Source organism: Lissotriton helveticus, chromosome 12 (assembly GCF_964261635.1).
Source record: "Lissotriton helveticus chromosome 12, aLisHel1.1, whole genome shotgun sequence".
In the NCBI taxonomy this organism is placed as follows: domain Eukaryota; kingdom Metazoa; phylum Chordata; class Amphibia; order Caudata; family Salamandridae; genus Lissotriton; species Lissotriton helveticus.
Window position 1 is genome coordinate 582,007,820 of NC_136073.1, and position 17,630 is coordinate 582,025,449.

General features: G+C 43.7%; 1 protein-coding gene across 4 annotated transcripts in view; it reads right to left on the reverse strand.

The window, feature by feature from the left end:
- ADGRG1 (adhesion G protein-coupled receptor G1) overlaps nucleotides 1–17,630 on the reverse strand; it is a 431,161-nt gene that overhangs the window by 76,309 nt on the left and 337,222 nt on the right. For 3 of the 4 annotated variants that reach the window (XM_078670641.1, XM_078670642.1, XM_078670643.1), the window contains one exon: nucleotides 8,961–9,054. In XM_078670641.1, the coding sequence (XP_078526767.1) occupies nucleotides 8,961–9,012 (52 nt within the window). In that variant the 5' untranslated portion in view covers nucleotides 9,013–9,054. Of the gene's footprint in view, nucleotides 1–8,960; nucleotides 9,055–10,151; nucleotides 10,174–17,630 lie in introns of those variants that run through there. The other variant, XM_078670644.1, reaches the window with a different exon arrangement.

A 17,630-nucleotide genomic window follows, 5' to 3' on the forward strand; every position in this document is an offset into this window, starting at 1 on the left:
TTTATGGGGATCCCATTGACAGATGTGGCTATTAGGGTTTTATACTGAGATTGGTCTATGAAGTCCCTTGCAGTGCTCTAGTTCACTTAAACTCAAAATATTATAACATCTTTCAACTCACTGCCAAATAACCCATTGTTTAAACCGAGCACAGCATACCTTTGATAAACGCAGAAATAAATAGCTGCTGACTTTGATTACCAGTTAAGTAATATCAAGGTTCCTCGTGTGTAGAACTTACATTACATGGAGTTCCCTGTATCTCATATGGAAGACAAGATAACATATGGCTGTGCAGAGGTTATCTGTGTTTCTAGACATTTCTGCACTCCACTTATGAATTCTGTGCTAGGATTTTGCAAAGTTTATATAAATGTGATTGTTTTGTGCAGGGAGTGCTCCTTTACAACCATTCGAGGACATCTTGTTTGAGGTGCACGATATGTAGACCATATTTTTATTGTGAAGGGATCCCATCTTCTCTAGATGCTTCGTATGGTTTATTTATAAATAAATGTGGATGTTTGCCTCTTCACAAATCTTACTCATCCTAGTCCTGACAAATGAGGGGTGACCAGCCTTCTCAAAACGGATTATCCAACAGAAAGCCACTCAGAAAAGAGATTCTGTTAGGTTAGCTTTCAGCCTCTGCATGAACAAGGCTTTTGGGCTATACCAGTTTCCCGTTTGTTCCCATATTTTAGAGGAGCAGAGTAACAAATGATTGGTCTCTGCCATAGTGGGACAGCATTTTTTTTTTAATTAACTGCACTCTGCAGAACTCTAGTTCCTGGCAGAAAAAGGATGGTGTTTAGAAGTTGTGGTTTACGCTACGCTTCATAAAGCCTTTGACTGACTTCTTCAGGTCCCATTGCTACACAAATAGGTAGGCGGTAATAAGATGATTATGACGAATGGGGTGATGGCTGCTACAGAAGATTTTTTTAAAGTAACTCCGGCTACACGCCTCAACGTTTTCCATTTATTTGCAATTGTGGTAAAGAGCGGGCTGTTCTTAGCGACCTACTTTTCTCTCCTCGGTTGCGTGCCAGTCTTGCATGAGTGAGTGTGAGTGGGTTGGTTAGCAACTGTGTATTTAGGGAAGCTGTGCTTTCCTTCATGAATCAGTCAGCTGCTGATACAATCAAGGGATGCAAGCGCTCTGAGAAAACTAAACTCATAATATTGAGCCAGTGTCTGCGTGTAGAAAGTTGGCTCTGTATGTGAAACTATCACTAGTTGGAAATACGATGCACAGAGGCCAGGGGTTCGCCAGAAGTATACAGGGCTCAATGTAAAACCCAAAGTGCTCTATTAGTGGTTGTGTGGGCGAGCAGCCTTAGACCTAACACAGAGGAGTGTAATTCATTTATTGCACACACCTGATCAATAAGGGACACACAACTCAAGAAGGAGATCCAGACCAATTTTAAAAAATCATACTTTGCTTGTACTTTATTTTAAGACCCAGGTCTTCGTAATAAGATAAGTACAGTTTTAATTAAGAATACTTTTAAGGTTTCAGAAGTCTGACAGTGCAAATTTCAGAGCACTTCAATATTATCCTGTACAGGAAAACAATTGTGCAGTGTAACAGTTACGTATACCACTTACAGTTCCAGTCCAGTCTTTCGGCGTCTCAGGGCATCACTACGGGCTATGTTGGTCGTGGTGGACTGGGGGCACTCAAGAGGTGCGGGATACACTATATGCCCGGAGGCGGTTGATACCAGCTATTGGCTTTACCCTCGCGGTCCACAGAGAGCAATGAAGCGGGTAGTTTTTCAACAGACAGCCACTACGGTTACAGTCCACAAGTGCAAGAAAGGTCCAGGGTTCCTGTTCCTGGGTAGTATTGCCAATGTTTAACACCAATAGGTGGAGGAGATTAGCTGGAGGCACTGGACCCTTCCATCCTTGTTAATAGATGTGTTTAGAGAATTTGAGCGATATCTCCAAATTTATTCAATTCTCCCAAAGACTTTTCGGTGCGATTCTAATGTTGGATTTTGGAGAAAGACTATTTGCTAATGTTCTTCTTTTTTTGTCATAAAAACGTTATTGGTTATATCCTTATTTTTTGTAGTATTTTAAGTTTTGGATGTACAAACAGCCGACACGTGTTTCACCTCAATTGGTCTATTGGACCAGGGCTTTCTCAAGGCTTAACAAATATTCATAATGATATTGTGCATTTTCCTTCAAGTTGGACATACAGTGCATTACATCGGTTTTCAAGGCAACAAAAAAATCTGAGTTGTAATTGTATTTCTGTGGAGCCGCAGTCTCAGAACAACCACCACGATACTCAGACCGAGGGATTGTCCCGACACTGCTGTTGTTGGGCCGTCAAGGAGAGGTCTCGGTCTGGCAGGCAGGGCAAGAGGCGTTCCTTTCTGGAACAAAGGCTTCAGTCTCAGCGTGTGCGGGCGGAGTCAGGCTGACAAAACGCGGTCTCTGGATCAAGATAAATCTTTAATCAAATTCACGGAGCTTTCACGCGCAGCACACTGTGGTGTTGGCGAGCAAAGTGGAGCAGCTTGAGTCTTACCATAGCTATTAGGTGCTGATTGATTTCGCACGAGTAGCATACCTTTGAAGGGTGTCTACCCACTGTGGGGTTGCTTTTTGTTCGTGCACATTGAGTTCCCACCCCCTACCCGTCCTGATGGAGACCCGTCCCTGAGGAAACCAATTACCCTGTTTACTTTTGGGTCGAAACATCGACAATTTTGTTTTCCCCCCCGCCGAGCCTGTACCTGTATTATTCTCCCAACATCCCCTTTCCCTTGTGCCAATCAGAATACGGAGGATTATTCAATCACGTGACAGCAAGAAAGAGTTACATTTTTTGCGACAAAAAACGTCAAGGGCAGGCTCTCCCATGTTTTAAACTGAAGATTGAAACTTAGTTTCTGAAAAACTTCTAATTTTCCAATAGACCCTCTTGGTCACTCTATTCTCACGAGCACTCACTATCACTCTTTTCTGTGCACGTCACTTAATAGTGAACCCCTTGTGTAAATAACTATACTATTATATTGTGGAAGTGTATTATGTCATTTTTTCTAAAAACATATATTAAATAAGAGAGTCTCTCGGACCTTGAGGAGACGGAGTTGTTTACTCTAAGTGTGTTTCTCTTGCATCAATCAATATTCCGGGCTAATATAACTGTTGTGTTTCGATTTGTATCAACCATAATGGATTTAATCGGATGGTGATCAGAAGTAAAAAGAATATTTTGAAATAACCTTACACTGTATGAGTTGAATGAATGTCTAGGACCATTTTGTCTATAACACTTGATACCCAGGTCCTTTGACTCCAATTGGGTTAACCCCTAGTAATAACAGGCAGGGCAAGAGGGGCAGAAGAAGGCTGAAAGGGCCACTTGCAGGAGGTACGGGCTCTCAGGCACAGGGCTGGGTACAGCTCAAGGTCATGGGGACGAGAGGATCCCTCAAGGTTGTGGAGGCCGTCCTGCTGCAAGGTGTTCTGACCAGATAGAGTCGTGTTGGCATACGTGCCGGTCCTCTACCACTACAGTCATGGAGTTCTTTGGTAGCAGTGAATTGCTTCGATACAAGGGTCGGTCCTCACCAATGTGTATCTGTCACCAGCAGGCCCTGGGGACTAGAGCCTCTAACCCAAAAAGAGGTGCTTACCACTTTGGTGAAGGTTGAAACGTCTCTGGGGCTTCTTGGAGGCCTTGCAGAGTTTCTGGAATAACAGAAGGTCCAGTGGTCGGACTGGTTGCAGGTGGCGAGGTTCTTGCCTAGGTTTATCTGCAGCAGTTCAGTTCCTGTTCGGGTAGCGGTTGTCTTCTGTCTTCTTCTTTGTTTTGTCAAATCTGATGGCCAGGTCTGGGGGAGCCCCTAAATATTAAACTTAGGAGGCGTTTAAGGGGTGTAGCAGTTAGGGACAATGGGCACCTCACCTGGGGTGACTACACCCTCCTGTGGGAGGGGGCATAGCCCTAGCCCTGATTAGAGGGGTCCCCCATCTTCAAGATGGCGGGACTGAACGTTGTGCTTCACCTCGCTTCCCCCACCTCCTATCTTTTTTAATTATCCTGCCGGTTTTTCCACCCAAAATGGGGATGTAAACCCGGGGCTGCCCTCTGTTGCTAGCAGCAGAGGCTGGGGGTCGCATTACAAAGGTGGCGGCCCTTTGAAGCTCCCCCTTTGAGCACTGGCCCATCCTAGGGGAGGAGGCATGACACCTCTGCCCAGGATGTGCATTGTTTCTGGTCCCAGAGAGCAGAGGCTCTCTACCCAGGGGTCCAGAAACACAGAAACATTTCTGGTGGTGGCTGGCTGCCTACAGCCAGGCAGAGACCACACCAGGGTTGGTAGGGATTCAGGGGACACCTCTGAGGTGCCCTCTGGATACATGGTACAACAAATGCCACACTGGCATCAGTGTGGATTTATTGAAAGGAGCAGTTTGGTACCAAACACTCCTGTATTCAGTGAAGCCATCATGGTGCTGTGGAACTCGAGTTGTCGAGTTCCCAGCCGAATGTACTCTCTATGGCTGCACTGGCACTTGAAATATTAGAAAAAGGTGCCCAATATTGTATGGGCCTATCTGCTCATGCAGATATGCCCTCACCTGTAGTATAGTGCACCCTGCCTTAGGGCTGTGAGGCCGGCTCGAGGGGTGACTTACCTATGCAGTCAGGCAGTGCCAGCGGGCATGGCACCCAGGCAGGGTGCCATGTCGACTTTGTTGTTTTGTTCCTCACAGGGGCATGCAGGCTACAAGGGTAGTGGCATTCTCCCAGGGAGGGGGGTTCCAAGGGATCCTCTTTAGCCCCCAGGCCCTAAGTACCCAAGGTACCATTTACTATGGACTTGCAGTGGGTAGAAGTATCAAGTTGGGGTTTGTTTTAGGGAAGGAGCACTGGCCCAGAGGACCTAGTTGGAAGGGACCCTGAGCACTAAATTTGAAACCACGTCAAGTCAGGCAAAAAGTGGGGACTAACCATGCAAAAGAGGCACTTTCTCTCACTTCGAAGAAGAACTTTTTATTTCATGCTCAGAGCCGCAGTGCTCCTTCTTTAAGGCAGTAGCTGCAGCCTTGAAATTTACTAGGGGTCTACCTCCATTCTATGCTCCATACTTCAACTGCAGATGCAGGGGACGAGCCAGACCGATAATATGCACCAGGACTTCTGCAACACATTCCAGAAGTTTTGAGTTTGGTAGAACTGGAATCTGATTATGCTGATGGATTTTATGGCCAATATGAGACCCCTTCAGTTAAGCTGAGCCTTTGCTTGTGCACCACGTTATGAATGAGATGATCCTTAAAAAGTGGAAGGGTATTGATAAGACAAACTTTCCATGATTTCTAAAAACAGGTTACTATTTGGCGGCATTTGATGAAAGGTTTCTTAAAGTGCCAAAAATTAATTAGATTCTAGCGAGTATGGCAGTATTGTCCTCTTCAGCAGCCGAAGGATCCTCTTTACCTGAATCCACGACATCAGAGCAGAGGGCGCTGTGATCAACGTTCCTATGTTGCATCATGCTTTTCCTTGCAGGCTGGAGTCCATGCTGCGTAAGCAGCTCAGTCTATGTTAAAAAGATTTCCAAACTCTATATCACTGCTAAAGAAACGGGTGGATCTTTCCTCACTTTTAGATTTTTACTGAAACTATAACTTGCTTTATTTCTTACATAACATTTGGTTTACTCTTCACCTACAGCTCCTGTAGCATCTATTGCAGCTGGACGTCATCTTTGGCTTATAATGTGGAAGTTGGAATGGGACCAAACAGCTTTAATCAACCATCTGCCTTTTTAGGTCCTAAATTATTTGGGCCAGACCTACATGAACTTATTCACAAATCTACTGTAGAGTACAAAATTCTTCATCCTTTCAGAATGAATCCTTCTGGCTCCCCTTCACTTGCGGTCCATAAGATCCTTCAAGGTATGCAGGGTGGTCATCATCCCTGTCAAGGAAGAGCACAAGGGCTGCTCTGTCACTCAAAACGTGGCTCGTTTCTCAACAATGGGCTCCAAAATTCTGACTATGCCACCTGTGTTCAGCTAGGGAGCCATATTCAATAATTTATGGATGCTGGGGTCCCTCTATTCAATGATGATTTGGTTCTAGAAGCAGTGAAACATGGATACTCTATATAATCCAGTCAACATCTGCAAGTCCCACATTTCAGACGCATTCTTCATCCTCATCTTTCAGACTGAGGTCAGTCCTTTCCTAAGGGAATTGATTCACTCCTTGAAAAGCACGCTATCCTCCAGCTCCTCAAAGTGAAAGATGGGTGGGATTCCATCCAATTCTGTTTCTAGTTCTCAAACCGACATGAGACGTTCATCCCATTTTGGACTTCGAGAAGTCAACAAGTTTGTTAATTGAATTCATTTTAAAATGGTGACACTACAAACTGTAACACAGCTCACTGCTACAGGACATTACTTGTTTACCCTGGATCTCAAAGATGCATATTTTCATGTTCCAATACATCCTGCTTACCAACAATATCTCGGATTTGCAGTGGGAGAACACAATATTTATTTCCGAATCCACCTCTTCAGATTTTCTGCAGCACCAGTGGTATTCCCCAAGCTACCGACCTGCTCCAGTAGTAGTTCCCTTACAGCTGGAGGGAGTTCAAATATTCCCTCATTTGAATGATTGAATCATTTCTGCCTCCTCATTGTTTGAGTCACTAGACTCAAAAAGCTTGCAGACGAGTGGGTTTTTTGCTGAAATGGAATAAGTCAAAACTGACCCAATCACCGGAAATTCAGTTCATAGGAACTCCATTTCAGGCAAACTTGGGAGCAGTCCACATGCCGGAGGTTAGTTGAATGTCTCTAATGACTCAAGTAGCCCTCCCAGCAGCAAGCGCAGCAGACTAGTTATGTATTCAGGGTTTGTTGGTAGCCTTAACTGCAGTAGCACCTGAGGAATTTAGTGAATCAGCTCCAGAATTTCAAAGCTTTGAGACCGTGGTCCCTGTAATATTGTCTCCATCCAAAGCCCAGGAATGGTAGCTAGTACCATCTCATTAACAGAAGTAAGTATCTCAGATGTAAGTCGGAGGGGGGTGGCGGTCAACTTTACAATGTCAGGAGTTACGAGAGACGTGATCTCCCTAAGGACGTCTTCAGGAAATTGGGATGAACTTTTGGCTTTCTTTTTAGCTCTTTCAGGCTTTGTCCCTCATCTTCAGGACACAACACTAGTAGTCAGAATGGATAACCAGGTGGCCAAACCGTATTCATCGGGGAAGTGGGTACACAATGTCCTCTTATTAGATACAATTTGGAGGTCTGCAACTGAATAAATAGAAAATAAGATACATGTAAAAGTTTGAATCTTTTATAAAATACATTTGGTTCGGCATTCATTTCTGAGTTTACCATGCCTTACAGTGTCTTTCAGAAGGCAGCTTGAATAGATCCTCTCGTTTACCAGTACTGGGACAAGGAAGATGGAAAGAGGAGTTAATGAAGATTACCAGGAATTAATCTAGGCATTACTTCGGGTGCCAGTCATCCTCGTCTCATCCCTAGATTCCAAACCTCCTGCCCATAAACTCCTCTCTGTCAGATACCATAGCTGGGATGTTTCTGTTGGCTTTTATACTAGGTATTTTCAGGACTATAAAAGGGAGAGTTATAAGGAGGTGTGGTGAGGTGGAGTAAGGAAAGGAGAAAAAACAAGTGTTTTAAACCTATTGGATTAACTGTCCTGAGAATGCCGGTCGCCTCTGATTTATCAAGACTGAGAAGAGGATGAATTGGACTCAGATTAATGGTGATTAGCAATAAATAATCCAGGCATCCCATTCAGACCCGTGTATGAGTACTTAAACTGATGACAGTGAGGTGGCAAACAATCTTTCTTTGCATTCCTCTTGTTTGACAGATTACTGTTAAAAATGCATTAAGTTATGCTCTCAATACTTGGATAAGAAGTAGCGTGCCAACGCCGAATCCAGCAAAACCTGAAGTATGTTGACCTACGCAGGTCTATGGTTCTGACCATCCGAGTTCAACAGATGTCTATCCCCCCTTTATCCTATGCTAATTTAGGAGACTTTTTGATCACAATTTATCTATAAATCTCAAATCTCTGGAGTTCTATGGTCTGGGTTATTTTAACCGTGGGGTAGTAGATATGCATTTCCCTTCCGTGGTGGCCCTCAAGGAGTCTGTTCTGGGATAGTTTTGGTACAGGTGTGTCTGCGTTAGGTCAATAGCATCTACAATGGACTTTCAAAATGTTGTATGGCTCAATTATAGTACCTCAAAAACGTATTGGACTAGCACCACCAAGATCATGCCACTCCTGCTCTTCGGGCCATGCATGTGTTGCAATTGGCCAAACATCCTCTGTCTCCCTTATAAGCATTCCAGCAGAGAGGCCCTCCATTTTCCAAAACAAAGTACATCACCACATCTCTTTTAGGACTTGGGATCCTCTACAGCCAGGTTTGTTTGCTATCTAAAAACCGTATATGGGTCTAACAAAACAATACAAACAATAGCAACAAACTATTAAACAACAAAAAAAACATAACCCATATCAAGTTATTAAAAAACTCAATACCATAAATTCAAGAAAATACTCAAAAACCCAACTTGATACAAGCATTAAGAATATTCATTGCTATACCGTAGGGTGCCAACAGAATGAGAATAAAACTGTTTTATTCTGCCCCCATAACCTTCTAAATGGCGGAAAGGTAGAACTCTTGCCTGTGATGCCACCCCGACTATAGAGTGCGCAATCTTTGGCGTTTTAGATGCACTGAAAGCAGATATGAGTTTTGTACAGCACTACAAAGTACATATGTTCCAAATGCAATTAAATGTGAAAGTTAACAACTTCCCTCAGCGCCTTGGAGCTTTAAGTGTGCTTGGGAGCTCAGCACGTTCAAGGCACATAACCAACCCAACATGACATGACCATACCTGTGACATGAAGAAATACTGTTAGCAGGATGAAAAACATTGTGGACAGCATCGGATCGCCCTTCACCGTCGACCGACGCCTTCACAGCAACCCCTGCAGTAGACAAAAAAAACCAAAAGTGAATTATGTTGGTGCTGAGAGACAGACGACGAGTCAAGTAGAAGTAAGATTCTCTGGTCCCCAAACTCTGCTAGACAAAGCCACTTTCCACTGACAGGTTTTGGACAGTGCGAAGGAGGTAAAGCAATCCTTCCCACGCAGAGCTGTGGGGTGTGTTGGCGAAGAGGACAATACAATAAAATCTGCTTCGAGTCCATGAGACTCAGAGTTTTTCTAAAGCATGTTACAGTGGTTAATCCTGAGTTTCTACACTCTGCAACCCCCTCAGAACCCTACTACCCTGGTGCAGAGGAGCATTATTGCTTGCAATATCACTTTTTAAAATGGCAATACCTCCTGCACACCGACTAGCACGTACAACACCAACTACCTACAATACCAATCAATGAATACTGTAGAGAAAATAAAGAACTATGCGGCTATTTAAGCTCTACAATCAGGACTGGGTGCTGGTTGATACACCAAACAGTAAAAGGCACAGGCAAACACTGTCCACTGGCATTCATTATATGTAAACATGTTTCATCTGACTGGATCAACTCGCTGATGATATGAACACCAGCCAGCATCGTAACACACTGAACCAAAAACATGCGCAGCGTGCCTCGACACCACGTGATTCACATTCTTGCACTAGTAGAGGGGGGCTGCGAGTCTGCAGTTTATTTCTGTTACTGATCAACGTTTTAAACGTCTCCCAAGATGGCCCCGCCTCGATTTGAGCAGCCTTCTGCTCTATTTTAATATAATAAATGTAATTAACATTTTTAAAGGGGTCTTGCACTTCTAATGCATCGTTTAAAGTTAGAATACAGAGTGCTGTCTAACAAAGGTTCAAAAGTGATAAAATGCCAGAGAGATCTCAATCTCGCGATCCCATGGGCGGGAAGACGCCGCCATTTTCTGCATCTGTTGCCTGACTGTGACAGTCAGGACATCTGCTAGCACAACTGACGCCTCTACTCAAGTACACGGTGGACTTTGACACTTTTAAGACACCGTCACGCCGGAGATTCAGAGAAGCGTGCAGTCCTTCGACCCAGTGACGGTGCTTTCAGTTCCAGTCTTACCTTACAGTTCCTCGTGTAAACCCTTTTCCTCCTCAAAAAGACTTCACGTGAGAGAGTTTACTGCATTAAATCACCACATGAACGAAAGGCTCCACTGGAGACCAGCCCAGGGCCCTGTTTCCACAGTCCCCGGCCAGCAGTGAGGCGCATCCAGTCTGCCCAGATCTGAACCTGTGAGTCGCCGTTTCCACACGGACCTCTGCAGCAGGTGCATTAGCCCAACAGTCCATCTTGACAACTGTGTTCTCTATTCTGGCCTCTCTGTTGAGGTTGTAACAAATGTGCTGCGTCACATACCAAATATGCATGCGTGCCGCTGGGAGGCCGACATATGTTTGTGCCAACACCAGTCAGTGCTTAATTTGAGCGGTGCTTGCTGGTGGGGCCACTGCACTCAGTTTTAGGCACCAGCAGTTATTTTTCTGAAATTAGACGTTTTACTGACACAATAGAGGGAAAACACACACGGCAGAAAGAGGAGTCAAAGCCAAGACAGAAAATCCGTCACAAAGGGAGAAAGCATGGCCCACCTCTGTAAGATAAAGGGTTAGGGGTGCCTGTTAGTGAATTAAAAGGCATTCATTGGATTTAAGACTGCATAGCCTTGGTATTCCGCACTGCAACATTTAACTGGGCACGCTGCAGGCTTCTGGGCAGTGTTTTGGGCACAGACACTGATTCTTTTACAAATGAAGCACTGCACCAGCTGCTATGTTGTCTTTGGTAAGGATGTGTATGTGTGGCTTAGGTTTGGAAAGGCACACTTCTCAAACAACATGGACGCACATGGTCACTGGGCTCTGATACAACAAGCGGAATGGATTGCGAACATCTCACTATGCTTGGAGCCCAGCTGTGCTCGGCAGTGGCCGTTACCAGGATGTGACATATGCAGCAGCAGGCAACCATCTGCTTTTCAGTACCCACTCCTGAAACTCGGCATCCTCTAGGTTCCTGTAAATTAATTGGTCTCCCATACAACCTGAGAGGCACAGAGAGGATCTCATGATCCACAAAAGCTAGCAGTACTTGCTTAGAAACCTATCAATAATTTCCTTTTAAAAGTCTAGTTGGTCCATCACTGCCCCACTGCAATAAGAACATCTCATTACTGTCTTACTGTAATTATGCAGCGTAGTGGCGTTTTAATGTTGATTCCATTAGTTTATTTCTGGCCGATTAATTACCTTGGGATTATTCTCGGCAGATAATCTTGCTGTAATTAATTTCTTAAATTACATAGAGTGGATTGCCTTGTCTTCATTTGATATTAATTTAAGTTTTGCTTGTAGATGGCAGGGTTGTACCATGTAAAATATTACACAGGCAGCAGTAGCACTTGAGTAGTTATGATAAGGTCAGACTTTCCATTGAAAAGGCAGTTGCTAATTACTTTGGCTTGTTTGACAATATGCATGAAACGTTAAAAAACAATTCGTCTGCTTTGGTTCTTCTTGGTGAGTTTCCTGCATATCTGTCAAGATGGACCAAAAAAAATGGAGAATCAAAAATGACATTTCCCATTTTAACTTCAATAGGATTGTTTGCTCATTGTTAAATAAAAAATGGCAAAACAACTACAGCAAATGTAGGATGACAGTTGAACCTTACTTGAGGAAGTGCCTTTGCTTGAATTGGAGTAAATCTGTTCAGTAGTTTTTGAGAAATTAGCATTAAAAAAAATTGTCTCGGTTGGGGCATGAAAAGGTTACATTTTAGAACAATCTGGTCCGTTAATACAGAGAGTTCTGAGAACCAAGTTTCGTGGACCTCAATGGACCCAAAATTCGCATACTATTCAAATCTTATTTATTGAAAGAACTTTTTCTCCTGTGGCCCATTCGAGGTCTGCAAACCCACACCCAGGTCCGAGAACATGGAATGATTTCATTGGCTGGCTGCAATCTGGAGAAAAATGCTGGGGCCGCCATTACAGGATGTGGCCTGAAAAAAAAAAAAGAAAGGGAACATAAGTGGGCAGTGTAAACGCAGACTAACCCCCAGGCCTATGTTGGGGTGTCGTAACCCCTGTGATTAAAAAAACGAAAAATGCCAATGTTGCCACAGTTTTTGGATTTCGGGGCTGGGGTCTCTACCTCCAGTGCAGATCCAGAGATCCACGAAACCAGGATGGGGCCACGCAAACCTGGTGCAAGCTTTATAGGCAAGAAACTGTGAACCTATAGTAAGCGTCATGGACCCATATTGGCTCATTTGCGGGTTCTGAGAGTCTGAGTCCAGGTTTGCGAACTCCTTAGGAAATTCCACAATAGGTCCAGTGAGGGTTCCCGAACCACATAGGATTTGAGAATCCTGCAAAAGTAATTAAAAAATCCAGATCCTGTGGGAGTTGGTCGCACAAAGTAGGTTGGGTGTATGGCCTTGCAAAGTCCTGCAGCCGAATTCAGGAGCCAAAGGCAATGTGGGAGCCTGCAGCTTGTTGGGCATGGTGTCTGTCTGTAGGTCCTGCCCTGCAACAACCCTTCTGCCTGCAGCAGACTGGATGCAGGACCAAGGCTTAGATGAGGCTCTGCAGCCAACCTCGCAGCATGCAGACTTCAGATGAGCGCAGTGGTATGCACAGTGAAAGTTGGTTGACCATGTTAGAATATATACACGGCCAGCTCATCCTGCACATGGCAAAAGGTTGTGCACAGTGGACGTTGGCTCTCCATAGAAGGTTAGGTGCAAGCAACAGTTGAATATTAAATATGACCAAAAGACCCACATAATCCACTTAAAAAATAAGGGTTAAAGTGAATTTAGGTTAGCTTTGGGTATAAGACCTGAAAGAGAGTGTAAAAAATACCTCGGAAATACACTGAAAAAACCCACAGCTGCCTTCATCGCAGTTTTTCTATATCTCTCTTCCTCCTCCTTTCCTGGTTTCCCGCTTTGGCTGTGCTGTCCTGCCAACTTGTAAAACCTTTCACAGTGTGAGAAGAGGGAGAGGGGCTTTGGAGGCAAATGGACAACGTGCTGAGCACAGCCTGAGAACCTCTAACCAACCACTCCCCAACCCTGAAAATAAAAGTTTCAGAGGCTACAGACGATGTCCAAGAAGGGTTTTAAAGCCCATATTGGCATAGGCATATAAGAATTGTAATCCAAAAACGTTTTTCAAATTTTTTCCTTAGTGTTTGTTTCTCTTTTTGTGCTAAGTGTAAGTACTGTTTGTTTGGGGTTTCCTATGTGGCAGGCTCACTTTGTTTTGCATACTATGGGCCCGATTCACAAAGGTATACAGACGTTTGGTCTAAACTTAGACCAAACGTCTAAGTTTACGACTTTGGAAATTCACAAAGGGCATTTATGAGTACTATCTTTATGTCCGCACTCAGGCAGGTAGTACTCGTAAAGGCCCTTTTGTGAATTCCCAAAGTTTTAAACGTAGACGTTTGGTCTACGTTTAGATCAAACGTCAAAGTTTACCTTTGTGAATTGGACCCTATGTGTTTTTGTGCATGTTCATAGTCTCAGTGTATGTTCTTCGAGCTATCCCATGTGAACCACAGTTATTTGATGATATATAATTACCCTGGTTCATAGGGTTACAGGGCTGACCCCGTAAGTTGGTATCAGTCCTAGAAAGTTGGGCACGAGATATGGCCTAACAGCAGAGCTGCCAGCTTTGAACTTGGTAGCCAGTTTAGAGTCCCACCACGATGTGATTCTGGGTAAATCACTTAATCTTCCTGTGCCTAAGAAAATTCTGGCCTTTTGTAATGTAATCAGGTGCTCATGTAAAGCGCTATATAAAACTGAAACAAAAAAAAGATGAATAATCTCTGTGTAAGTGGAGCGATTATGGCAGGGTAAATCCAACAGCAAAAGGCCAAACTGGAAGTGCTCATATCCTGTAATAGTTTCAGCCCCTTTATTAACATTTCTGTAATAATTTGCTGACTCACAGTTGCTGTAAGCTCCAGGAGGCACAAGTGTGGCTCATGCCCTTGCAGCTGTGAGCGAGAAACTCAATTTCTTCGTCAGCTTATTTCAGCCAAGCCACCGGGTGTCTTGGAAGTAAGGGGGCAGCAGGTGTCCGGGGGTGGCTTCAGGCCCTTCCGGTAAGACTGCACCCACATGTTGTTCCTTGACACACTTTCCACCAGAAAGAGTCGGAGCTTGAAGCATACAAAATGCAAAACGTGTTGCTTTCGAGTGTCCCGCAATGTTTCAGAAATGTTGTTTCAAGGTACTACCTTTAGAATGTTATTGATTTGGGCAGCATTTTAATTACTCTGAAAGATAAATCCATTCCAATTCTGGTTTCTGAGGACCTTGGAAACAGTACTTTTTTGGCACGCTCCTGGGTCACACCGAGCAGCCATGGATGGCATCGAGTCCTGAAATTGGCAGTGGCAGTGGCAGCAGCAGTGACTCACAAACGCTTCGTCCAACCCTAGCTCTTTTATCCCTTACTATTTGATGCCGCAATAGTAAGGGACGGAGTGTAAAAACACACAGAAAGGCTCCTAGAGGCTGGTTTATTTCCTGTTCCCGTCGGTGTGTGAAAGTAAAGTATCACCACTGTAATGTGTCGAACACAAGGCATTTGAGCTAGTTTAGGACAATTTAGCTTCTGTCGTCCATGTTGGATGTGTCATTGCCATATACCACATGATCATTTCTGCTGTAACTTTCCAGGCTTTGCTGTAACAAGGAGACTTTCCAGCCAATACAGACACCATGTACATTTCCAAGGACAAGCTAGCTGATACTGACATGTAACTTTTCATGTACTATGGGTAGACGCTGTGAAACACCAGAATCAATGTAGCAGAAGATGAGAGAATCACAGCATGTATTCTGTACTAAATGTTTCCGCTTGCTTGCGCTTCATTGGTTAAAAGCCTGTGAACAATGTACTAATGTAGTAAAAGTATGAAATCCTTTGTCTAAAGTCCTATAAAAGAGTGAGATTTCTCTGTGTTAAGAGGAGACCCTTTCTCAGTCTGTGAAGGCAAATCTATGCTGGAGTTGCCATTGCTAGACCTCTACTGAGTTCTATGACTTTTCCATCCTTATTGAACCTATATGCTTTGATATTTCTTATTAATAGGCCAGCTTATACATTATGGTAACTATTATAACTTGAATAAACCTTTAAACATTAGTGCGCTGACAATGCCCCATAGTAAAAAATAAATAAATCCGTATTTGTAAAGTGCCAACAACTCACCCTTACGGGTCTCAAGGTGCTGGGGGCAGTCGTGGAAATTAAGTGAGCTATTGCCCAGAGTCACATGATGCTGAGCTGGCGCCAGAGCTGGGGATCAAACCGTGAATCCTGTGCTCTGAAGTCAGCTGCCCTGGCCGCTGCACCACACCTCTCCACTAGTCCAAGGGGCAATGGCTCCTAACCTCACCTACCCTGTCACTGACACCCATGTGGAAAATCTTTCTCTCTGGAACAAACTATATTTAACCAAGAGAGCACAACTGGTTCATAAGCAATACAATGCAGTAGGGTTGATTGCTATGAATGCATGAAATTGTAGAAGAGTAACAGTAGAAAAGGGGATGTTTTTCAACTAGGGCTTCTGGGTAAAGACAAGAGCGAATCTTGAGTTGTCTATGAGGTCACTTAGAACCCTGAGGTGATGATATAACAGAGGCATGCAAAATCATTAATGCAGAAACACTTACAATTTACTTTCTTACATTGAGCTTTTATATATCAATGAGGTTAGACTAGTGGACGATTTATTTTCCCTATTTTATTCCCCTATTTTCCAATTTTGACTTTATTATTTATTTTTCTATTTCCTTCTTTGTGGGAGAGCCGAATGATCCCTCACCATCATTTATTTTCTAGTTCATGATTGCTTCTTGCCGTGCTCTTCCAAGGCCAACTTTCTGTTACCAAGATCCACTTTTGAAGCAATTCGTCTGATCCCAGTAAGTATCTTGAATACATGTTTTGTAATAACTTTTAGAAAGCTACTATAACATAGTTGGAGAGGCGGGAAGGCATAAACAGAAGGCCTTGTCCATCTGCAGTACAATGTCAATGTGAATGAGGTCGACATGCTCCATGAACAGACAAATGTTAGCTGCAATCCAATTGGTCGTTCGCCCAAAGAACCTGCATTAATTGTTCTTCCTCTTTGCCCATGCTAGGCAGATGCTATAACATTCAAAGAAACTGGAAGGCGTAAACAAACATCTTGTGCCTGTGCATGTCAATGTGAATAAGGTACCTCTGTGAGTCAGGATGCCCTCCCTCAATCAATCATTAGCCCAGTCCACCTCTCTCAGAGGCATGGACTGTCCTGCATCTGAAAGCTGCCTCCTTGGCAAAGACAGGCTTGAAGAACAAGCTTCCAACAGCACCCTCCAAAATGTACCCTCACTGACAGTAGACACCCAGGATGGAGGTGCCTTTTTACAACTTGTTCTTTGAGAGTTCTCTAGCTGCTGAGCTTAAGTTAGCAGCAAGGACAGGTCTATGTGTATATCCCTTCAACCAGGAAGAGATGTAAAGAAGTGGACATGGCTTTGATTGGCAATGATATGAGCGCCCATACCCTTACTTGGTTCCCCAAAAAGAGAAGACACCAAGAGGATAGAGGCTCATATTTAATCTGAGTTGGGTGTTGTTTGGGCTTCGCATCCACAAATACTTTGTCAATTGAATTTGACAGAAGAGGCCATCTATAAAAAAAAAATTTGGGGGAGGGGGGAGTTTTATATAGTGCAAACTAGACCCGAGACATCGGGTATCAGAGCACTTTACATGAACACCAGTTTCGTTACAGATGGATACATTCTTATTTGTTAGGCATGGGAAAATGAAGTGATTTTGTTAGAATCACAGGATATTGAGCATCTTTGAGGAGACTCAAACTCAGTTCCCAAGCTTCGAAGTCGGAACCCTCTAACCGTAAGGCTACATCCTCTCCCCCATCTATGTTGGAAGCATTTGATTTCTACATCATAGATATGGAGTTGACTGGTAGCTATTCCTAGGAAGACATATCCACCTTTTAAGGTTGAGCCTGGGCTGCGCATGCGCTGCTCTGTGAGGCATGCTGTATTGGAGTATGGACTTGAAGCCCCGCCCATATTTTTCATTGGCTTGTGTCATTGTCCTTCGTAAATGCTGGCTTCTGATTCGTTAATAAACTTGTTAGTCTCTCCTTTGTAAATTCCCATGAGGACTGGCCCTTTTATTTCGGTTGTTACACAGTACATCTCATTTAGTCTGTAAGCACTATTTTCTTCAAAGAGTTTCTCCTACTGCAGGCACAACTTGCTTTCCTGCAATATTCAGTGTGCCATGCAGCCCGGGACAATGATGGTCACTTCTTTGAAATGCAATAGTTCTCGCATTTACAAGACTTTGAGCTATTGGCATTGTAAATGACAATGCAATTTATTTATGTGCTAATTATCAAAACAGATATATGAAAGGCATTGTAATTTACAATGCCAATAGCTTAAACTCACGCAAATGTGAGACCTATTGTATTGCAA